This window comes from Macaca mulatta, chromosome 13 (assembly GCF_049350105.2).
Source record: "Macaca mulatta isolate MMU2019108-1 chromosome 13, T2T-MMU8v2.0, whole genome shotgun sequence".
Taxonomy (NCBI): Eukaryota; Metazoa; Chordata; class Mammalia; order Primates; family Cercopithecidae; genus Macaca; species Macaca mulatta.
This window is the reverse complement of record NC_133418.1, coordinates 66558773-66584006: the sequence shown is the minus strand read 5'-3', so window position 1 is coordinate 66584006 and position 25234 is coordinate 66558773. Positions and strand designations below refer to the sequence as shown.

Here is a 25234-nt window from a genome sequence, read left to right as displayed (position 1 = left end):
TTTTATATGTTGCTGGATTTAATTTGCTAGTATTTTAATGAGGAAGTTTACATCTGTGTTCATGAGAGCTGATGTCTGTTGTTTTCTTTTTATTCTACTGTTTTTGTTGGTTTTGGTGTCAGGGTAATGGTGACCTTATGAATTGGGAAGCCTTCCTCCTCCTCTTAACTTCTGGAAGAAAATGTATAGAATTGAACTTGTTTCTTTTTCACATGTTTTGCAGAATTCTCTAGTGAAACCATCTGGGTCTGGAGATTTCCTTTTTAGCTATGAATTCAATTTCTTTAGTAAGACTATTCAGATATTTATTTCAAGAGTAGGCAAACTTTTCTGTAAAGAGCCAGATGGTAAAAATTTAGGTTTTGCAGGTCATATGGACTCTTGTCACAACTATTTATCTCTTGCATTTTTATTATTTCATCTTGAGTTAGTTTTGGTAATTTGTGATTTTTCCAGGAATTGGTCCATTTCATCTGAGCTATCAAATTTTTGTTGGTATAATTATTCATAGTATTCCTTTCTTTAAATCCCTTAAATGCCTGTGGGGTCTGTAGTGATACTTGTTTCTTCCCAGATACTGGTAGTTTGTGTTTTCTTTCTCTGTCAGTCTTGCTAATTTATCATTCTTATTGGTCATGTCACAGAACCAGCTTTTGATTGATTCTTCCATATTTTTTAATTGCCAATGTTATTGATTTCTGCTCTAATTTCTATTTCTTTCTGCTTGCTTTGGATTTCTTTTAAATTGTTTTAAATTCTTTTTTGACAAATATAATTGTATATATCATATCTATGGGGTACAGTGTGATGCTTTAATATATGTCTACATTGTGGAATGTTTAACTCACACTAATTAACAAATCCATCATGTCACATACTTGTCATTTCTTTTTATAATTTCTTGGGGTGGAAACATTATTAAATTGGGACTTTTTGTCTTTTCTAATATAAGTATTTAGTATTATAAATTTCCCTTCTAGCATGACATTAGCTATGTCCCACATTTTGATATGTTGTATTTTCATTTCCATTCAGTTCAATGTATTTTTTAATTTTCCTGGTGTCTCTGACTCATTTAAAGCATTCTTTAAATTTTAAAGCATTTGGAGATTTTCCTATTATTTCTTTCCTTCAGCTTGATCTTGGTCTATTTTCTTCCCTTTTTTCCAGTTTAGGTAGAAGCTTAGACTACTGATGTGAACCCACTATTTTTTATAATGTACGTATTCCATGCTATAAATGTCCTGCTAAACCCTGTTTGTACTGCATCCTGTAAATATTTATACATTTTAATTTTGTTCAGTTCAAAATATTTTATATTTCCCCTTGAGACTTTTAATACCTTAATTATTTAGAAATGTGTTAATTTCCAAGTATCTTGTTTTTTTTTTTTTGTCAGTTATTGATTTCTAGTTTAATTATATTGTGGTCTGACAATGTAAATCTGTTAGGGTTTTATGGATAGGATATGACGGTCTGCCTGTTTGAATGTTCCAGATGCAGTTGAAAAGAACATGTATTTTCCTGTTTTGGGATGAAGTACTCTATAAATATCAGCTAGATCCCATTATCTTGTGATGTTACTAATTTATTTTATATTCCTGCTGATTTTCAGTCTAGTAGTTATATCAATTACTGAGAACAGAGCTTTCTAGTTAGGGAGATGTGCAGTGCCAACTCTTTGCTGTTTGTTTAATGCACAGCAGGCATGGTCAAAAGGGCAAGCACCTCTCGTTTCTAAGGCCAGTGTGGAGGGTTGCTGTTGCTCTGATGCTTGCTCAATGCAAGGTGGAGAAGGTTGGTAGGACTCTACTACGGTATATACAGTGTCTGGTGGGGAGGAACAGGCTATATGGCTCTGCCTTACAGTTTTGGTAGTCTCTGGTGGGAAGGAAGGGAGACCATCTCAGTGGTACAGGCTGGGAAAGGTTGTCAGAGCTCTCTCTCACAATTTCCCTAACACCCAATGGCATAGGGTATCACCTTGTTAGTGTGGGGACGGTCAACAGGGCTCTACCTGTCTCCACAGTGCTTGATAGGGTAAGGGTAGGTGTGCTCCCTGGTTAGTATACAGTGGTGATACTCAACTGGACTGTACCCTCCCTCTTCCCCTCTGCCCTCATCCCCCTCCCCGCCCCATTTCCACAGCACCTGGAGAGAAGTAAGCTGCAGCTTCTTTCATGGTGTTCACCTAGGGTACAGCAGGTATAAAAGGATTCTGTCCTATAGACCTGTCCTCCCCCAGGGCTACTGGTTAAAGCATGTTTTTCATGGCTTTTTTTTTTCTTCAGTCTGTGCATATTGCTGTTTTCACACTGCAGGCTCTTTTATGGCCCAGGCTGGGGTAATAGGAGGTACTAAAGTACATGGTGGGTGGAGACTCAAGGGAGGGTCATTTTTAGAATTTTCAGTGTTTTGATAGGTGCTTTTTGTCCACTCTTTAATTAATAGAATAAGGTAGGATGCTTACTCTTTCTTGTCTAGAACTGGATGCCCCTCACTTTGATTTTGAAGGCTTCATTGAATATGGACTCTTTTCTTTCAGAACTTTAAAAAGGATGTTTCCATCTTCATAGGTCTGGTGTTTTTTTTTCTCTGCTAAGAAGTTAGCAGTTATTCTTATTGACCCATTTATACTGTATTTCTTTATGTGGCTTTCAAGATTTGCTTGTTATCTTTGGTTTTGTAAGGATGGATGTCTTTGTTTATTGTGCTTTGGGTTCGTTGAGCTACTTTTATCTATGGGTTGATATTTATCTTCAAACTGGAAAGCTTTTGTATGATTTCATCAGTTTGTTTCTTGCCTTAATCCCTATTTCTGTGAGTTCCAAATACATGCATGTTAGAATACTTTACCTTTTTCATAGGCAGCTGAATAACTATTTTTTTAAAATCAGTCGTTTATGTTGCTGTACCTCAGATTGGTTTTTTGTTTTGTTTTGTTTTTTGCCTGACCTCTAGTTGATTATCACATCAGCTGTTAAACCTAGACAATGAATTTTTCATGTTATACCTTGTATTTTTCAGTTCCACAAGTGTATTTCTTTGTATGTTAAGATTCCACCTCCCTCCCCCATCTGTTCATTAATTATGTTCAACTTTAATTCCTTGAACATATTTATGTAGATGTTTTATAGTCCTTGTTTGATAATTTTACCATCTGGATCAGCCCTGAATCTCAATTTTTTCTCCTGGTTATGGGTCATATTTTCTGCATCTCATGTGTAGTAGTTTTATTGTATCCTGAAGAATTGTGGATGCTGTGGTCTTTAGACTCCAGATTTTATTGCATTCCTTTGAAGAGTTTTAAGTTTAGTTCTGGCAGACAGTTAACTTACTGGTGATTTAACTTGATCATTTCATAACTTCTGTTCAGGCTTTTTGGTCTAGTCTGCAGTAAATCTTAAATTGTGGCCTTTCTTAGGTCTGTGTTATTTTCCTTTCCTCCACTACCATGGCCTTGTTTTAGATTCCTAAGTTATTTCATATATTTTGACTAATTTTGTTTTGTATTTATTTATGGGTTGTCACAACAGAAGGGGAAATCGGGTATCAATTTTTCATGGCCAGAGTGGAAGTAGTGTTGGTATTTTTCATAGCTTCCCAGTTGATTCTGATGTGCATTCAAAGTTAATAACTATTCTAATGCAGGGTTTCTTGACAACAGCACTATTGACATTTGGGAGCTGGGCTGTTATTTGTTGTGGGGGTGCTGTCCTGTGATGTAGGATGTTTTGCATCATTCCTAGTATTTATTAGGTGTCACTAGTACCTCCTCCTAGTTGTAACAACCCAAAATGTCTCCTCTGTGGGGCATAATCAACCCAGCCTGAGAACCAATGCTCTATCGAGAATATTGCATTGCCTTGAGCCCTTGCTACTCAAAGTGGGGTGTGCAAACCAGCTGTATTGGCATCATCTGGAGCTTCTCAGAAATACAGAATCTCAGGTCATACTCCTAGACCTTTTGAATGAGATCTGCATTTTAACAAGTTATGATGATCTGTTTGCTTTCTAATACTCAAAATGTCATAGACCAGGGGTCAGCAAACCTTTTCTTTAAAAGGCCAGAAAGAAAACATTTTCAGTTTACTTTCCATACAGTTTTTGTCAGAAATATTCAACAATGCCATTGTAGTGCAAAAGCCCACATAGACAGTACATAAACAAATTGATGTGCCTGTGTTCCAATAAAACTTTATTCAAGAAACAGGCAACTAGCCAAGCCAAATTTTGTCGACTCCTGTTATAGACTCCCAATCAGACCTCTCAGTGTACTGAAGACAACAGGTGGTTAAATTCTTTGATGAGTGCCTTCCCGTATGATGTCATTTGCTGATGTTCAAGAGAGATTAAGTGTATAGATTACACAGTAGATGCTTCTGGAAATTACAGTAGCTTGACTTCTATCCTTACCTAAGTGGAGATATCTTCCAACCTTCCACATGTGAGCTATATGTAAATGCTGCTCTTATTACCTTACCCTTTAGAAATACATGATTTGATAGCATAATTATTTTTATTTGTATTATGCTTTAATAGGCCCACTGGAGTAATTATTCACTTCTTTTGCTTTAGTTAATAAAGCTGACCAACTTATGAAAAACTGCATTAATGTGACTTTGTTAGCTCAGAAAGAATAAAGTGAGTTATTTACTCTCAATTTATTTCTTTTTCATAGGAAAGCTAATCTTTAAAACATCCTTTGTTTTATGTAGGACTCCTTTCTGACACTTCGAAAACCCTGTATGTAGAAAGAGGAGGGCTGTTTGAAGGGTGGCAGTTTAAAGGTTGAGAAGGTAGTAGCTATTAGAATGATGGACAGTGAACAAGCTTAAAGTATTTTGCTTTGTTTTATAAATTTCTCCTCTTGATAAATGGTGCTGAGAGGGCATGCCAGAGGTCACCAAAGGGAAGCAGAAAAACCCGACTTTCAGCCAGTTAAGTGATGATCAGGAAACTGATTCCTGGGACTTTGGCCAGCAGGAATGATGAAAACATAGAAGTAGCTCCCGAAACTTGCATAAGTAACCAGTTAATTTGTTTTATATTAATATCACTTAATTTGTTTTATATTATTATCTATTCAGTCTATAGTGGTTAGTCTGTATAGCTTTCCAAGAGACATAACACTATATCTACCCCGAGGCAGTTTTCTTTGGCTATGTACAGCCTCATCCTTTACTCACTGTACAGCAGACATCACTTCTCAGTTGCCATGGAATCAAAAGGTTAAGAATCACATTAATGACCAAAATATTTCTAATTATGGCTATCTTACACCTTACACCTTTAAGATTAAGCCCAATTTTTTGGTTTTGCCAAGGAAATTCATTTTTCATATTCTATCCTATTTTTAGATTATAAATTATTTAAGAGATGTCTCACTTATGTGGTTTAAAAGAACCACTCAAATTATATCCAGATTTGCTTGCTGGATGTTTATAAACTCTCAAAAAGTATAAATCTTAAAATCTAAGATCTTTACCTAAAAATTACTTCTCAGTAAAAATAACACGCAAAAACTTGATATTGTATAACATTTTATTTAGCATTCTTATACATTACACAAAATAAATACTTGGATAACTCACATCTAACAAACTATACATGTATTTTTGCCATAGGAAAGCACAAGGATAAGAGAGAAATATCAAGAGTCTCAAGAACTTTTGAATGAAGCAAACAGTTTCCCACAAAAATTCAACTATAGACAATTCCCAAACTCATTTTATGAACCTCATCAAGATTTTACCAGTCCAGATATATTCAAGAAGTCAAGATCTCCATCTTGGTATAAATACACTTCTACAGTCAGCACGGGGATCACAGAAAGTTCAACTGGACTTTGGCCTACAATTTCCCAGTTTACTCTTAGTGAAGAGACAAACACAGATATTTATTATTATGGCATCATCATACCTGTCCTTTTGATGTTAGTATTGCTTGCTTTATATTTTCTCTGAAGATATCAAAATTCCTTTTGATAATTTTTTAAGTTTCCAGCTCTTCATCAAAATGTTATATTCTTATTTCAGTGTTTCCTCCCAGACATTTTTAAGGTAATTGGCTTTAAAAAGAGAACACATTTTAAGAAAGTTTATGGACACTCTAAAAAATAAAATTGCTTTATTCTAGAAATAGTGTCATAGCACAGTTTGGAAAACACTTTTCTGAAGTTTCAGATCACCTAGGAAATCTAGAAAAGGAGTGTAATGTTTTTGATCAGAGAATTTGAAAAATAAAAATAAAGAATAATGAGTTTCAAAAGTTTTAGATAAGCTGATATGCTATATAGATCTGTATTCTAGAACATATTATTGAAAGCTAGGACATTTTATGAGATGTGATTAACAATTTGCTTACCTTACTACAATATGGACATTCACCAAATATGATGTTAAAACTCTGTCTACTAGTTAGTAGTCCTCTCAGCCACTGCAAATTTTAAAAGATAAAGGAGAAGCGTCAGCATGATTACAAATTACAGATACTCCAAATGTCACTCCCTTTGTTTTAAAGTGCATTATATTTTTATTCCAGAAGACTTTGCTTTTTTGTTTTGCAGGAGTAAGGGGTATATTTCCTGAGCCAATAGCAGACTATTGATATGTTGAACAACAAGGCAAATCAACATGGAATTGAAAGTCTAAACCACTGGTTTATAACCAGATTATGGGCTCCTTTAAGAATTTGATGAGAATTATGCATCTTCTTTATCCCCAGAATAGACATACATAAAAATAATGCATACAACTTCCTGGTGTTCATAGACCTTCCCTAAACCCATTAATCACAAATTAACAACTCCTGCTGTTAAAAGATACTATAGGCTCTTGAAAATTTCCTTCTTAGTTCTGGTCTTAATCACTAACAGTAGGTTAATTTTCAACCCATTGATTACAAGCATGAGCCAGTGAATTTTTTAAAATTAAATGAATATTCATAATTACAAAAGAAAGCATGTGTTCCCTTAGAGTATTTCTGTAATTTGACCTGATATTTTATGATTTTATATAAGGTAAATAGATGTCTCTGCCTAAGTTCTCCATTGGCAAAGTACAGATGGCACCAGCTGCTACCTCTAATCACAAAAGTAAAGATATGATATAAAGGAAGGCTGAAACTGAAGGCAACATACAATTGCACGGTGTTCTGTATATAGCTGCACACAGTTTATCATCTATCAACTAGGCCCTAAAGTGAAGCAAATGACTAAAGACAGGAATGAAAGTAGACTTCACATATAGTAAATAAAGTGGCATTGTCTGAGTGCTGTGAGATATTCAGATCACAAAAGGCATTCTTCTCAACATGAAAAGTAGTATTATTGGATATATTCTATTCTTAAATGTAGCCTGAAAAGTAATAGGTACTACATAGTGCTAATTTCATTTTCACTTTATTGCTGCCACTTTCAACCACCTCCACCTTGGGTAAATCTATGACGTTTACACTGTGGTAACAAGGTATTTATAGAAAGATTCCAATGTACCATCAATTTAATTTGTTGTGTGTTAATAAGCTAGTCCATGAATATATTCTGGATAGATTTTCTCCCTTCTTGGATACTTCAGGACATTTCTCCACTCATTAGTAACTGTGATGAAGAAATGAAGCACATAAGCATCTGGAATAAACTGGTAAAAGGAGTTAATGGCAAAAGAGAGGGTCACTATTGACTAAACAGACTTTAGATTCTGTTATGTTGTGTTATCTGAAGAAAGTCTTGACAATGTTTTTATTTTTTACCTCATATAAGCATATTTGATGGAAAGGTTGTCCACACTGGGAATTATCACACACTTGATCAGGAATGGCACCGTCAAGTTGATAAGCATAACAAATTCCACAATCCATAGTAAAATCCTTCAAAAGAAAAATATTTATAAAAAGCATATGTGTCTCACTTATTCGTTGTACATATTTGGGAGGGTATGTGTGATATTTTGATACATGTATACAATGTTTAATTATCAAATCAGGATAATTTAAGATACTCATCACCTCAACATTTACCTTTTATGTTGGGAACATTACAATTCTCCTATTTTAGAATATGAAGTCACCTATGTGTTTAAAACACAAGGTAAGATCAGGAAGAATGTTGTATAAATACACTTTTTATAAAAGTGACTATATTGCTGTATTATAGGAAATATAATTACATTACTATTTAACACCTAGCAAAGCTACTGTAGAATGTTTCCTTTTTCACTCACATATACACAGCTAGGCTAAAAAAGAGAATCCATTTTTGGCTGGCAAGATGTTTGGGCATTAGTAATTTTCCCATATCATACATTGATATAATGTCCCTGATAGTATTTAAAGATAGGAATTGACATTAGCTAGTAATTAGTAAACAGCACAATTCTGTAACTAAAGGAAAAAGAAACTCACCACCATTTAGTAGTCTACAACCTTAGCAGCCTTGTCAAAAATCAATTCTAAGTTTATTATTTTTGCAATATAGTGGTATCTATTCAATTTTGAGAAACTATACTGCTTCACAAACACTTATATCAAGCTAATCAGTACTTCAGCCATCCATAAACAGACTGTGTAGAAAAGCCAAACATCTCATTAGCTACTTTGGACCTTTCCCCTTATTTTTAATAAATGACTGTCATTAATGACTTCACTACTGAAGACCATAAAAAAAGTGTACAGTTGACCCTTGAATAACATGGGTTTGAACTGCACAGGTCTACTTATACACAGATTTTTTTTTTCAACCAAATGCCGATCAAAGCTACAGTACTGACAGGATGCAGAACCTGTGTTTATCTGAAATCTGTGTATACAGAGGGCCTACTTTTTTCTATATATGGGTCCCACAGGATAACTGTGGAACTTCAACGTCTGGATTTTGGGGCAGCCCGGAAATCAATCCCCCTGTTCCAAGAGACAATTGTACTTAACAACCAATCAAAGGTAAACAAGTTTTTTGATGCAGTTCAGAAGTCTGCGTTATAATATTTTTCCAATTCCCTCCTTCAGTATCATTTTTCACTAAGAGAAGCATTTAAACTTCATTATACAATACTGTCTGGAATATCAAAGCACTGATAAAACTTACAGATTTTTCCAGGATAGCACGAGCTGGAAAATCAATTTCTAAAACATCTTTCAAGTTTTGTAGCACACTATTTTCTGGATCCCTGAAAGCATGGGGAAAAAAAATTATGCTATGAACTTTGTAAAATCACCAAAAAGTAAAAATTATATTGCCAAGGTACCTACCACAAATGTATGTTCCTGCTCAGCTTAATTCCCAGGGGTTTTACCACTTCAGATAAAAAAAAAAAAGGTTTAATAATTGCATGCTCTACTCTTGGTTTGTAAAGCCACATTTGATACAGAATGTTTCTTAACTACTTGATTAAAAAATCAAAATTATATGTATTATGTTAAAAAAATTATACAGTTCACAACGCTGAGACATTTTCATTTAAAATAACTATCATTGTTGCGGTGAGCCAAGCCGTTACACTACATACTGGGCAACAAGAGCAAAACTCTGTCTCAGACAAAAAATAAAAAAAATAAAAACTACCATTAATATACTAATATTGTCTAATAATTTAACAATGGTAGGCAAGGATTTTATGACTCTATTAAAAAACGTTTAAGTCTCAGATGTCATACCATGGTCAGCTCCAAGAAAGAAGCACTCAGGAAGCATAGTAGGATGCCTGGGGTCTACCTCTATATTTATGGAAACATTATTCCCTGGAATGAAACAAGATTAAATCTTTTAGAAGTAGAACAGCTCATCAAACAAGCCAATACAAAATAAAGGTGTTGGTCTGGCTACCTATTTCACTGTATACCCACGGAAAGATTAACCAAATGTTTTGTAGTTTTTTGTAATGGTAAATATTATAATTTAACCAAAAGAAGTAATGTTGACATGATTATCATTAAAGGGATCTTAAATTTCAGCCAATCAACAAATTGATATATTTAATGAGATTGCAATTCTGGTCAACTGTATTTAAGTTTAAATAAAAATGTTCTGTGGAGTGATAAAAGTCTTTAATATCAAAACTATCACAAGTCACATGTTTAAGAAATAATTACCTAAATTACTTTTCATGGCTTTCTTGAAAAAGTTTACATTTCATAGAACTATGGCCAAATGTAAAAAGACCAGCAATACAGTAAATGGTAAAAACAAACATTAAAGATTCAAGTTTTATAAAAATTTATAAAAGCATTTTCTGAATTATTTTGCTGCATGTGAAACTCTCCCTTATAATTTAACAAAATATTTCACTCACATTGGCAACTGTTCATTAATAACCAAAACAATAAGTAACCTAATTTCATAAGACCGAAGAAAACTGGCACTAGATTCTTTTATAAATTTTAACTGTACTGGACTACAGCATAAGTTTCAGAAATTTTACTTCTATTTTTTGAAGGTACATAGTGTAATTGCTTAAGATCAATTTGGATTTCATTTTCATGGTAAAAAATGTCTTGATAAATTCTATACAGTAAAATAAGCCTTTCACTGAGGCTGACATCAACATAAATGCAATTATCGCACATCTGGCAAAAAGAGGTCATTAATGGAAAAAAATGACTAGCCATTCAATGAGAAAAATAAAAATACAAAAAGTTATAATCTCATTTGGTAACACATTATTTACTATGAACATAAATCTCTTATTAGCCCTCAACAATGTCATCTAGTAATGGCTCCAGACAGTATTTTCATTTAATATGGGCATATTAACTAATTTTTCCATTCACTGTTCAAAACTGGGTCTTAAGAAGGCAAGTCTTGCCTGGAGTTTGAGAAAAAAGAAGCTAACAGGTAAATAGGGAATGAATTAAAAATTAGACGATTTATGCTGAATGAGAAATATATTTAATCATAACCTGATAATTATTTTAATGGGGCCACGAAAAAAATGAATAACTACATTTCTTTGAAGAAAATATTTTCATTCTTACCATCTACTTGTTCACAAATATAGCATAATTTGGTTAATTATTCCAAATTAAATATGGTTAGACTTTTTGAAACCAGGAAAGTAACAATACTATTTGTAGAATTGCTGTACAAGTATACTTTCTTCTCATAATACCATGCATGTCACATTCTCCCCCCAGATAATCTATATTATACCTAGGTATAAAGTATAAAAATTGCTCACTAACTTGGATGTGATTCACATCAGAATTTCAAAATACCCTTGAACAACTATCTATTTATCAAAAAAGAAAGAAATGGGTATCTTAAAACTAGCTATGGTATTTCATGTGAGCTTAAACATAGTTTATCTAAAATCTTGAGAGGCTGAACTCTAAAAGTGACTTTATGTTTTGCTTGCTTATAAAGAAAATACATAACCATTTTATAGTCAAGAGAATATTATAACACTGCACAGGTATGTATGATTATACCATATCTCACTCATAAATTTCATATATTTGTAGGGAAGAAAATACATAAAACTACAAATTCTTTCCAGTGGCATGGTCTACTGCAAGTTCTTTTATCTTCCTCTGTATTTCTAACAGAAAATATTCCCAGATCTGAGCACATTAATCTTAGAAGATTCTAAGTTTCACAAATGAAGACTTCATTATTCTAACACTTTTTTTCTTGTTCTAAGTAATGTAAATTTTGAATTACCTGTTCCACGATTTCTGTGCTAATTAACAGCTAATTAAACACTACTCCTGAATGTTACCTCCATTGGATCATCACCTTTTATAATGAAACACCTCAGTACTTCTTTTCACCTAAAATATTTATATTTAAACGTGCAGCAAAAAAAAAAAAAAGTTCATACCAGAAAATTTTAATAGTTGACTTCATATAAAGAAGTCTGGGTCCAACTGTCATTGTTAGATTTATTTTCATAAGTAATACAAAATAAACACCTAAAAACAAGCCCTTATTCCTCTTTGTCCCTACCTAATGCAATTCTACGTGCTGTTGCACTCCGTGGAGGTTTTTCTGGCTCAAGTACCCAGGTCTTCTCATCGATTTCATCCATAACATCCCAGAATGCCTTTAGTGATTCTATTGCTGCCAAAAACTGACTATAAATGCTTATTAAGGAGCTCTGTAAAAAAATGAAAGTTGAATAAGTTATATGGCACTCTACCAACAGCAGATAATATTTTACTTAAAATACACTCAATTTAGAAATTTTAAGCTTTGCTTCATTTTAGCTACAAAGTAGACTCCAGTAAACAGGAGTCAACTCTCCCTGCTTCACATCTCTTCCTATAGTGTTAACAGGATTATTTTTTATTGACAGTACACTATACACTTGAGAAAGAATGGCTTTTTAAAAAATCATAATATTTTTATTATAAAGCTTGATATATTACATGTATGGAATAGTAATGAGTACAACAAGATGTATGTACACACAACTTTAATAAATATTAATGTACACGATATAGCTAACATTGGACCTGTACAAAGTGTCTATACAATTTTAGTATGAAAATCTTAATTTCATGTTTGCTGCAGCAATCAAGTTAAATGCAGTGCTATTTGTAATTTAGTGAGATTATCTTTAAATATTATTAAAAACGTTGGAGACCTAATCAGGCAAAGAATATGAAAAGGTGTTACACAATTGTAAAGAATTAAAACAGAAGGTACAAACGATGTTTTTACACATTTAACTTTTAGCCAATCTCTAAATTCAGCATTTCATATTTTAATCCTCTCTATAGGAATTAGCTTAAATATAGTTTCACTACATTTTAAGTAATGTCAAAACTGACTTTAAAAACAATTTTTAAACAAGTGAGTTTCCCATAAAACAATGTGGTATGTTTAAAAGATACAACTGCTTACTAAATACTTTTGATATAAAATCAATCAAAATAGTTTAATAAGAATTCAGGGTTTAGTTATTGTTTCAAGTAAGCAAAATGTAAAGTCACATACTACAAATGTTTTCAATCTGAAATAACAGGCCACACCAATAATTTAAGAATATGACACACCCTAAGATGAAAAGAAACTAGCCACTTCCTTAAACATGTATTTTATACCTAATACTTAAGGAAAACCCATCTCATTTTGTCATTTCAGTCAAGGTTTACACTTGGATGAATTCATGGCTCAGTTTCACTGAGCTGGATTCAACTGTCCTAACCTTCTACACATACTAAAAAAAAGTGGGCCAGGTGCGGTGGCTCACGCCTGTAATCCCAGCACTCTGGGAGGCTGAGGCGGGCAGATCACAAGGTCAAGAGATAGTCTTAGACCATCCTTCTCAATAAGGTGAAACCTTGTTTCTACTAAAACTACAAAAATTAGCTGGGCGTGGTGGTGCACGCCTATAGTCCCAGCTACTTGGGAGACTGAAGCAGGAGAATCACCTGAACCCGGGAGGCAGAGGTTGCAGTGAGCCAAGATCGCGCCACTGCACTCCAGCCTGGTGACAGAGCTAGACCCCGTCTCAAAAAAAAAAAAAAAAAAAATAGTGGTGCGAAGTAGGAATTAGAGCCTAATACCTGATAACCTTTGAGGATATTGACGGTATAATGTCTGCTCTCTTCTAGTATGCTTTACTTATCTAAAAGTTAAGATGACAGAATCCAGAAATCAGAAAATTGAATTCCCAAGAAGCTAGTTTTAAAATCAGTACAATAGTGTATCTCTGTCTCTCCTTTCTCTCTCTCTCCATCTGTTTCTACATATGTACTTAAAATCCATAACTACCTATTCCTTTGTACACCCAAGAAAACGTTAACTCCCTTGCCAAAAAAAGGTTACAAAATATTTTCACAGTGGCATCCTTTATTTCCAATGGCATTATCCATTTCTCTTATGCACAACTGCAAATAAAATCCTAATTGCATTTTGAACAGAAAAAGATACATTTTTAATTAAGAAAACAGCCAAAAACAAAACATCCTTGGAACTAGAAGTTACTTGGTAATTACAGAAAAAGTGAATTTTAAACCCTAAAAGTCATTATATGATTTTACTAGCTAGCCATTTGAGGTATATACATTAAACAGTATTTTTACATTCCAGATGGGGAAAAGAAAGACCAAAAATGTAACAAGTTCGACACAGAAACACTTCTCTTAGCGATTTCAATGAACTTAAGGGATAGACATCAAAACTATTATATCAGTAAGCTATGTGATTAACTAATAGTTTTTTCTCAAACTGCTTATTTTGTCCATTAAATCACTAAAAAGCCTTATTTTGAATTTTTTCCCCAAGTTGAAAAAAAATACATTATTTCTAAATATTACCAATGGAATTAAATACTTTATATACAGCACCACAAATACCAAGGAATAATATGGCCAAAATTAAAATCAAAATTCAGTAAGTATCTTGCAGGGAGATGAGTTCTCTAAAAAATATTTTTTAAAAATAAAAATAGCCAACATTCTCGGTGGCTGGCAAGATGGCCAAATAAGAGCAGCTCTGACCTGTAGCTCCCAGCGAGATCAAGGCAGAAGGCAGGTGACTTCTGCATTTCCAACCAAGGTACCCAGCTCATCTCACTGGGACTGGTTAGACAGTGGGTGCAGCCCACAGAGGGCAAGCCGAAGCAGGGTGGGGCGTCGCCTCACCCGGGAAGCACAAGGGGTTGGGGAGCTCCCTCCCCTAGCCAAGGGAAGCCATGAGGGACTGTGCCATGAGGAATGGTGCACTCTAGCCCAGATATGCTTTTCCCACTGTCTTCACAACCCACAGACAAGGAGATTCCCTCCAGTGCCAACGCTACCAGGGCCCTGGGTTTCAAACACAAAACTGGGTGGTTGTTTGGGCAGACATTGAGCTAGCTACAGGAGTTTTTTTATACCCCAGTGGCGCCCGGAATACCAGCAAGACAAAACCGTTCACTCCCCTAGAAAGGGGGCTGATGCCAGGGTGCCAAGTGGTCTATCTCAGCGGATCCCATCCCACGAAGCCCAGCAAGCTAAATTCCACTGGCTTGAAATTCTTGCTGCCAGCACAGCAGTCTGAAGTAGACCTGGGACACTCAAGCTTGGTGGGGGAAGGGGCATCCACCATTACTGAGGCTTGAGTATGTGGTTGACCCCTCACAGTGTAAACAATACCACCAGGAAGTTTGAGCTGGGCAGAGCTCACTGCAGCTCAGCAAAGCCTCTATAGCCAGACTGCCTCACCAGATTCCTCCTCTCTGGGCAGGGCACCTCTGAAAGAACGGCAGCAGCCAAGTCAGGGGCTTATACATAAAACTCCCATCTCCCTGGGACAGAGCACCTGAGGAAAGGGGTGGCTGTGGGCACAGCTTCAGCAGACTTAAATGTTTCTGCCTGCTGGCTCTGAAAAGAACAGCAGATCTCCCAGCACAGCACTCGAGCTCTGCTAAGGGACAGACTGCCTCCTCAAGCAGGGGTCAAAAGACACCTCATACAGGAGAGCTTCAGCTGGCATCTGGAGGGTGCCCCTCTGGGACGAAGCTTCCAGAGGAAGGAACAAGCAACAATCTTTGCTGTCCTGCAGTCTCCGCTGGTGATACCCAGGCAAATGGGGTCTGGAGTGAACCTCCAGCAAACTCCAGCAGACCTGCAGCAGAGGGGTCCATTAGAAAGAAAACTAACAAACAGAAAGCAACAGCATCAACAACAACAAAAAGAACATCCACACCAAAACCCCATATGAAGGTAACCAACATGAAAGACCAAAGGTAGATAAATCCACGAAGATGAGGAAAAACCGCGCAAAAAGGCTGAAAATTCCAAAAACCAGAATGCCTCTTCTCCTCCAACGGATCACAACTCCTTGCCAGCAAGGGAACAAAACTGAACAGAGAATGAATTTGACGAATTGACAGAAGTAGGCTTCAGAAGGTGGGTAATAACAAACTCCTCTGAGCTAAAGGAGCATGTTCTAACCCAAAGCAAGGAAGCTAAGAACCTTGAACAAATAGACTGATAACAAGTTCTGAAATTGAGGCAGTATTTAATAGCCTCAAATAGCCTTGAAAAAAGGTTAGTGGAATTGCTAACTAAAATAACCAGGTTAGAGAAGAACATAAATGACCTGACGGAGCTGAAAAACACAGCACGAGAACTTTGTGAAGCATACACAAGTATCAACTGCCAAATCAATCAAGCAGAAGAAAGGATATCAGAGACTGAAGATCAACTTAATGAAGTAAAGTGTGAAGACAAGATTAGAGAAAAAAGAATAAAAGGAAATGAACAAACCCTCCAAGAAATATGGGACTATATGAAAAGACCAAACCTATATTTGATTGGTGTGCCTGAAAGTGATGGGGAGAGTGGAACCAAGTTGGAAAACACTCTTCAGGATGTTATCCAGGAAAGCTTCCCCAACCTAGCAAGGCAAGCCAACATTCCAATTCAGGAAATACAGAGAACACCACAAAGATACTCCTCGAGAAGAGCAACCACAAGACACATAATGGTCAGATTCATCAAGGTTGAAATGAAGGAAAAATTGTTAAGGGCAGCCAGAGAGAAAGGTTGGGTTACCCACAAAAGGGAAGCCCATCAGACTAATAGCTGATCTCTCTGCAGAAGCCCTACAAGTCAGAAGAGAGTGGGGGCCAATATTCAACATTCTTAAAGAAGAGAATTTTCAACCCAGAATTTCATATCCAGCCAAACTAAGCTTCATGAGCGAAGGAGAAATAAAATCCTTTACAAACAAGCAAATCCTGAGAGATTTTGTCACCACCAGGCCTGCCTTACAAGAGCTCCTGAAGGATGCGCTAAATATGGAAAGGAAAAACCAGTACCAGCCACTGCAAAAACATACAAAAATATAAAGATCATCGACACTATGAAGATACTGCATCAATTAACGGACAAAAAAACGAGCTAGCATTATAATGACAGGATCAAATTCACACGTAACAATATTAACCTTAAATGTAAACCAGCTAAATACCCCAATTAAAAGACACAGACTGGCAAAATGGATAAACAGTGAAGACCCACTGCTGTGCTGTATTCAGGAGATCCATCTCACGTGCAAAGACACACACAGACTCAAAATAAAGGGATGGAGGAATATTTACCAAGCAAATAAAAAGAAAAAAAAAAAAGCAGGGTTTGCAATAGTAGTATCTGATGAAACACACTTTAAACCAACAAAGATCAAAAGAGACTAAGAAGGGCATTACATAATGGTAAAGTGATCAACGCAACAAGAAGAGCTAACTATCCTAAATGTATATGCACTCAATACAGGAGCACCCAGATTCATAAAGTTCTTAGAGACCTACAAAGAGACTTAGACTCACACACAATAATAGTGGGAGACTTTAACACCCCCACTGTCAATATTAGACAGATCAACGAGACAAAAAAGTAAAAAGGATATTCAGGACTTGAACTCAACTCTTGACCAAGCAGATCTAATAGACATCTACACAACTCTCCACCCGAATCAACAAAACATACATTCTTCTCAGCACCAAATCGCACTTATTTTAAAACTGACCACAAAATTGGAAGTAAAACACTCTTCAGCAAATGCAAAAGAATGGAAATCATAACAGTCTCTCAGACCACAGTGTAATCAAATTAGAACTCAGGATTAAGAAACTCACTCAAAACCGCACAACTACATAGAAACTGAACAACCTTTTCCTGAATGACTACTGGGTAAATAACAAAATTAAGGCAGAAATAAGTAAGTTCTTCGAAACCAATGAGAACAAAGACACAATGTACCAGAGTCTCTGGGACACAGCCAAAGCAGTGTTTAGAGAGAAATTTATAACAAAATGTCCACAGGAGAAAGCAGAAAAGATCTAAAATTGACACCCTAACATCACAATTAAAAGAACCAGAGAAGCAAGAACAAACAAATTCAAAAGCTACCAAAAGACAAGAAATAACTAAGATCAGAGCAGAACCGAAGGAGACTGAGACACAAAAAGCCCTTCAAAAAAATCAATGAATCCAGGAGCTGGTTTTTTGAAAAGATTAACAAAATAGACCGCTAGCCAGACTAATAAAGAAGAGAGAAGAATCAAATAGATACAATTAAAAAAAATGATAAAGGGGATACCACCACTGATCCCAGAGAAATACAAACCTCCATCACAGAATACTATAAACACCTCTACACAAATAAACTAGAAAATCTAGAAGAAATGGAAAAATTCCTGGACACGTACACCCTCCCAAGACTGAATCAGGAAGAAGTCAAATCCCTGAATTGATCGATAACAAGTTCTGAAATTGAGGCAGTATTTAATAGCCTACCAACCAAAAAAAGCCCAGGACCAGAGAGATTCCCAGTCAAATTCTACCAGAGGTACAAAGAGGAGCTGGTACCTTTCCTTCTGAAACTATTTCAAACAGAAAAAGGACTCCTCCCTTACTCATTTTATGAGGCCTGCATCACCCTGACACCAAAACCTGGCAGAGGAACAACAAAAAAAGAAAATTTCAAGCCAACATCCCTGAACATCAACAATGCGAAAGACCTCAATAAAATACTGGCAAACCTAATCTAGCAGCACATCAAAAAGCTTATCTACCATGATCAAGCTGGCTTCATCCCTGGGATTCAAGGCTGGTTCAACATAAGCACATCAATAAATGTAACCCATCACATAAACAGAACCAAAGACAAAAACCACATGATTATCTCAATAGATGCAGAAAGGCCTTCGATAAAATTCAACAACCCTTCATGCTAAAAACTCTCAATAAATTAGGTATTAATGGAACATATCTCAAAGTAGTAACAGCTATTTATGACAAACCCACAGCCAATATCATACTGAATGGGCAAAAGCTGGAAGCATTCCCTTTGAAAACCAGCACAAGACAAGCATGCTCTCTCGCACCACTCCTATTCAACACAGTTTTGGAAGTTCTAGCCAAGGCCATCAGGCAAGAGAAATAAATAAAAGGTATTCAAATAAGAAGAGAGGAAGTCAAATTGTCTCTGCAGATGACATGACTGTATATTTAGAAAACACCATCGTCTCAGCCCAAAATCTCCTTAAGCTGATAAGCAACTTCAGCGAGGTCTTAGGATACAAAATCAGTGTGCAAAAATCACAAGCATTCTTATACACATTAACAGAGAGCCAAATCATGAGTGAACTCCCATTCACAATTTCTACATAGAGAATAAAATACCTAGGAATACAACTTACAAGGCATGTGAAGGGCCTCTTCAAGGCGAACTACAAACCACTGTTCAAGGAAATAAGAGAGGATACAAACAAATGGAAAAACATTCCATACTCATGGATAGGAAGAATCAATATTGTGAAAATGGCCACACTGCCCAAAGTAATTTATAGATTCAATGGTATCCCTATCAATCTACCACTGGCTTTCTTCACAGAATTAGAAAAAATCTACTTTACATTTCATATGGAACCAATAAAGAGCCCATATAGCCAAGACAATCCTAAGCAAAAAGAACAAAGCTGGAGGCATCATGCTACCTGACTTCAAACTATACTACAAGGCTACAGTAACCAAAACAGCATGGTACTGGTACCAAAACAGATATATAGACCAATGGAACAGAACAGAGGCCTCAGAAGTAATGCCACACATTTACAACCATCTGATCTCTGACAAACCTGACAAAACCAAGCAATGGAGAAAGGATTCCTGTTTATTAAACGGTGTTGGCAAAACTGGCTAGCCATATGCAGAAAACTGAAACTGGACCCCTTCTTTACACCTTATGCAAAAATTAACTCAAGCTGGATTGAAGACTTAAACGTAAGACCTAAAATCATAAAAATCCTAGAAGAAAACCTAGGCAATACATTGGCATGGGCAAAGACTTTATGACTAAAACACCAAAAGCAATGGCAACAAAAATTGACAAATGGGATCTAATTAAACAGCTTCTGCACAGCAAAAGAAACTATTAGAGTGAACAGGTAATCTACATAATAGGAGAATATTTCTGCAATCTATCCATCTGACAAAGGGCTAATATCCAGAATCTACAAGCAACTTAAACAAATTTACAAGAAAAAAACAACTCCATCTAAAAGTGGGTGAAGGATATGAACAGACACTTCTCAAAAGTGTCCAACAAACATATGAAAAAAAAGCTCATCATCACTGGTCATTGGAAAAATGCAAATCAAAACCACAATGAGATACCATCACATGCCAGTTAGAATGGTGATTATTAAAAAGTCAGGAAACAACAGATGCTGAAGAGGATGAGGATGTGGAGAAACAGGAACGCTTTTACACTGTTGGTGGAAGTGTTAATTAGTTCAACCATTGTGGAAGACAGTGTGGCTATTCCTCAAGGATCTACAACCAGAAATACCGTTTGATCCAGCAATCTCATCATAGGGTATGTACCCAAAGGATTATAAATGATGTTACTATAAAGACATGCACATACATGTTCATTCCAGCACTATTCACAATAGCAAAGACTTGAAAACAACCCAAATGCCCATCAGTGATAGACTGGAAAAGAAAATGTGGCACATATACCCCACGGAATACTATGCAGCCATAAAAAAGGATGAGTTCAAGTCCTTTGCAGGGACACGGATGAAGCTAGAAACCATCATTCTCAGCAAACACACACAGGAACAGAAAACCAAACACTGCATGTTCTTACTCATAAGTTGGAGTTGAACAATGAGAACACATGGACACAGGGAGGGAAACATCACACACCGGGGCCTGTCGGGGCGTGGGGGACTAGGGGAGGGATAGTATTAGGAGAAATACCTAATGTAGATGACGGGTTGATGGATGCAGCAAACCACCATGGCACGTGTATACCTATGTAACAAACGTGCACATTCCCCACATGTATCCCAGAACTTAAAGTATAATTTAAAAATAAAATACAATAAAAATAGCCATCTTCTCATTTTTTAACATAAGCAGTCTCACATCTCACCAGAGCTACTGTGCCATTGTTTAAAGGGTTTTTTTTTTTTTTTTGCCCATTTGTAATGTGCAAAGTAATCAAAAATGATACTGAAACTTTTCAGAAAAAAAAGTGAGAGTACTAATATTAATGAGATAACATTAAAATAGTAAATGTTAATAAGGATGCAAAGCAACTGAACTCTCATATACTGTCAGTGGGCAGGTAAATGGCACAACTGTTTTGAAAAGATTTGGCAATTTCTTTAAGAATTAAATATATTCCTACCTTATAACCTGGCAATTCCACTCCAAAAAAAGTGAAAAGATATATCCATAAAAATACCATTACCAGAATGCTCATAGCAGCTACATTCATAAGCACCAAAAACTGGTAACAGTCCAGATGTTTGTCAAACAGGCGAAAGGATAAACAAACCTCAGTATATTCATGCAGTGGACTACTACTCAGGAATAAAAAGGAATGAACTATTGATCCATGTCACAACATGGATAAATTTCAGAAATTTGATGGGTAAAATAAGCCTATGTAGGAAAGAGTACATACTGTATGCCTCTGTTTATAATATCTGGAATAGGTATAACTAAACTTAGGTGGAAAACAATCAACATAATGGGGATTTACTAGGACGAGACAAAACCCTGTGATGATAATGTTCTGCATCTTGACTGTGGATTGCACTGGTGTATCCATTTACTGGAACTTACGGAACACTTAAGATTTATGCACTTTACTGTTTCCAAATTTTACAAAGAACTGAACTCTAGTTAAATGTATGCATGCTGATGACATATTTTAAAGAAAGTATTCAGATACCTGCAAGTTACTTTAGATAGAACTAAAAATGGCTGGATTTATGGGTGGAAGAAAGGATGAATAAATGGAAAAACATATGATAAACGAAATATAAGAACGATTAACCATAAAATTTAGATGGTGGATATATGGGTATTCACCATAAACTTTTTCAATGTTTCTTGTACGTCAGAAAATTTGTAATAAAACATTGGAGGGGGGAATGAATCTCAAAAATATTAAATAAATGACATAAATTATGTGTGAGTTACTTGTTATAACTGAGAAGGTTGACCCAAATTATTATTTCTGGATTAGGATATAGACTAATTTGCTTCATTTTAAAAAATATTTAATAACTGGCCTTTAAAAATTAATCTTCAAATCTATACATTTAAATAATATATTTAAAACCCTCTCTAAAACACACAAATAATGTCTTCTCAGAAAAAAGCTCACTATATAAGACAGATTATAATCTTTGAAATGTCTATGATAAGCATTCTGAACCACAGAATCTTAAATAGGTTAAAAAAAATACATCTTACCTTCTAAGTAAAATTTAGCATTTCCTTCAACTATGGATATAGATAAGAAACCACAGAAATATTACCAGTAACCGTAACTTTCTCCACAATAAAAATCATACTGGAATCACCTAAGGAACTTAAATATTAATATAAAAATTCTATTCTACCCATTCCTTTTTAATTGATGTTAGCTCAATACAGCCTTTATATTGGGACTTTAAAAAGTTTCTCAAGTGATTCTAATGTGCAGATAAGGTTAGAAACCACTAGTGAAAGAATGAAGAATAGCCATGCTTGTTTCAGTCCAACTATTACCAGAGTCATACTTCCATACAATTCACAAAAAGAAAGGCATCCTTAAGAACATTTTCATCATAACTTTGACTTTTGTTGTTAAGGTTTAAAATAACATTCTATTTTATTCCTGTGATAAATTCTGGAATTTTTGAGGGGTATACAATAAATTTGTAAGAAATAAAGCCCATTTTATACAGCTACCCTATGGAAGAAACAGTTTTATCTTCAACTTAAAATAGTCAATTTGTAACCATATTTAACAAACCATAGGGGTCAAGCATTGAAGAATGCAAGTCCTCACTTACATCACATCAGGTTATACAAAATTAAGTAAATAAATACTACATAAATGAATGATATCCTAATACAACCCAATCCAGCAAATCTGAATAATGTGTCTACTGAGTGTTACAATCAACACTAGATACTGGTGATACGAAGAAAACAGAAAATGCAATAGAGTATGCTGATTAAGATCACAAACTATAGCCAAGTAAGTCTCATTCCTAGCTCTACCACTTAACATTAGTTGCATCTTTTCAGCAAGTTACTTACCTCCCTTAGCATTTGTAATATGGAAATAGTGTTAATCCTCACAAGATCTGAGTGAGATAATATAGATAAAATGCTAACTTCTTAGAGTAAATGTTTAAAAATTGGGAGCTATTATTATAAGACATATTATAGTACTCGTCCTAGAGAAGTTCACAGCCTAATGAAATAATAGCAAAATATCTGTACCATATCAAAGGATTAATACCCTTTATATAAGGTTACTAAAAAATATTTTAAAAAAAAAGAATAGAAAAAATGAAGACATAATTTCCTAAAAAGTACATACATGATCAAATAAAAATATCCAAACTCTTAAGTTTAGATATTATTTCACAAATTGCAGAGCTTCAGAGTTAGAGGATATTGAAAAAAAATTAAGTATATGGGTGTAGGTCTGAATTCTCCAAAGTAGCTTTTCCTTCATTAACCAAGATAGCTTAATCCCATGGTTTGGCTCCTCTCTTACAGCACTCCCCTTATTAGTTACTGCTTTTATTACCAAACCTCAGTGAAGAGGTCAGCATTTTGTAGGTCCTATGGAATCTTTATCCATGCTCTTAATCCATTCCAGAATAATCAAGAGTGGTTTTGTTCTCACTCTGCTTCAGTGATTTTAATCTAATCTTTTACTGGTCCCCAGTTAGTGTGGTTACATTTTTAAAATCCTCTTTTATGACAATGACAATTTTTTATTCTCTTCTTTGTACCTTTCCATATTTCCTATAACATTTTTATAATCCTAGAAAAGCACACAAAGAAATAAAAACAAGTGATCTGTTATCCATCCTTTCATTTCCTGATACTCACAGTATAGCAGAAAGTACATTAAAGTTGATTCAGTGAAATTAACGTTTTAGCCATGTACGGGACTATGTTGGCTTCTCCAATATAAAGTTAGAAGTACCCAGTTTGCAAGGAAATCACAGCTCCCATATTGATGGTAACAAGGTATTTGATCTTAAGCAAGACATACTCAGCCTCTCTAAGCTTTAACATTGTACTTATAATTGTGGATGGTACAGTAGACAACTTCTAAGGTAACTTCTAATGTGACTTCCAGGCATAAAAGTCAAGAATTCTAAATATAACTGCTTGAAAATCCATGAAGTAGGTACTGCTTTCCCCTTAAAAGTACCGAGATTCCCTTTCAAGATGCCATTACAATGTAATCTCATTTATTACCAATTATTGTTTATAAAGGGATTTTAATAAATATGAATATATCCATTAAATACAAATGTCTATTTATATGATTTAATATACAATAACAATTTACTTTGATCAAAATAATTTTCACATCAGAATCAAAAATCTTTTATATGAGAATCAAAATATTTGGATTACATTATACTTTATATCACCATGTATTTAAAGGAGAAGTAAAAAATGCATTACAAATCTACCATTATTGCCTAAAATATAGGAGAAAAACTGCAGCAGTCAAAAAACTCTTGAGTTTTGGAATAGGTTTTGAACCATAAATTCTTAACAGGAATAGCAAAACAACTGTATAGCTTAAACACAGTGAAGATCCAAAAATTACACCCAGAACTTCAGATCTGCTAATCAAAGGAAAATGCCATCTGTTTTGTGCATGCATACAATAATAAGAATAAGGAAATGAAGAATAAAAATATAAGAGAAAAAATTAAAGACAACAGAAATTAGCAACAGAAAACAATCCTTAAACATACATACATAAGCTGCATGCCCCAAAAGCAGTAACTGTCTTACAGAGAAGAAAAGTATCCTAGAAATCAAGATAATGCAGAAGCCTCTCAGCTAAGCCTTATCATGGTATGAGAAGGAAAAGAACACAATTCTCAGCACCATCTTGTCCTTAAAAAGTCCCCCAAAAGGGGAGGAAACACCGTGAGAAAGTTAGGAAACATAAAACAAGGTGACAATAAATAACAGCCAAGTACATTCTACTTCACCTTCCACAAAAGGTCTGCAGCAAAGGTCCATGCTGAAGGCACACCAACCCACCACAGACTTTAAAAAAATCTATTTGTTGGTCTACCTTAACGTGGGGTAGGACTGTAGGAGAAAAAAGAGGCACAGGCCAAAAGAGAAACTAGAAAACTACCTCTATAATACTATATGCAGAAGGAGCACAGAAGCTAAGTTTAACGGGGAAATATTTCCTGATATGGAGTCTAATCTTCCTATGGTGAAAAACCAAAGGTCAGAAGAA

The 25234-nt window shown here is 35.1% G+C and overlaps 2 protein-coding genes across 14 annotated transcripts in view; one reads left to right on the top strand and one right to left on the bottom strand.

Annotated features, from left to right (window-relative positions):
• Positions 1-7883, top strand: part of VRK2 (VRK serine/threonine kinase 2) — a 112962-nt gene extending 105079 nt beyond the window's left edge. For 4 of the 7 annotated variants that reach the window (XM_077958684.1, XM_077958686.1, XM_028832465.2 and 1 more), the window contains one exon: positions 5628-7883. In XM_077958684.1, the coding sequence (XP_077814810.1) occupies positions 5628-5966 (339 nt within the window). In that variant the 3' untranslated portion in view covers positions 5967-7883. Of the gene's footprint in view, positions 1-1170; positions 1220-5627 lie in introns of all 7 variants that reach the window. The other 3 variants (XM_077958685.1, XM_028832466.2, XM_028832467.2) reach the window with 2 other exon arrangements.
• Positions 5531-25234, bottom strand: part of FANCL (FA complementation group L) — an 83943-nt gene continuing 64239 nt past the window's right edge. For 4 of the 7 annotated variants that reach the window (XM_015112413.3, XM_001115119.5, XM_028832470.2 and 1 more), the window contains 7 exons: positions 11939-12089; positions 9652-9735; positions 9247-9292; positions 9083-9164; positions 7753-7869; positions 6367-6438; positions 5531-6070 (listed from right to left, as the gene is read on the bottom strand). In XM_015112413.3, the coding sequence (XP_014967899.3) occupies positions 6035-6070; positions 6367-6438; positions 7753-7869; positions 9083-9164; positions 9247-9292; positions 9652-9735; positions 11939-12089 (588 nt within the window). In that variant the 3' untranslated portion in view covers positions 5531-6034. Of the gene's footprint in view, positions 6071-6327; positions 6439-7752; positions 7870-9082; positions 9165-9246; positions 9293-9651; positions 9736-11938; positions 12090-25234 lie in introns of those variants that run through there. The other 3 variants (XM_077958687.1, XM_077958688.1, XM_077958689.1) reach the window with 1 other exon arrangement.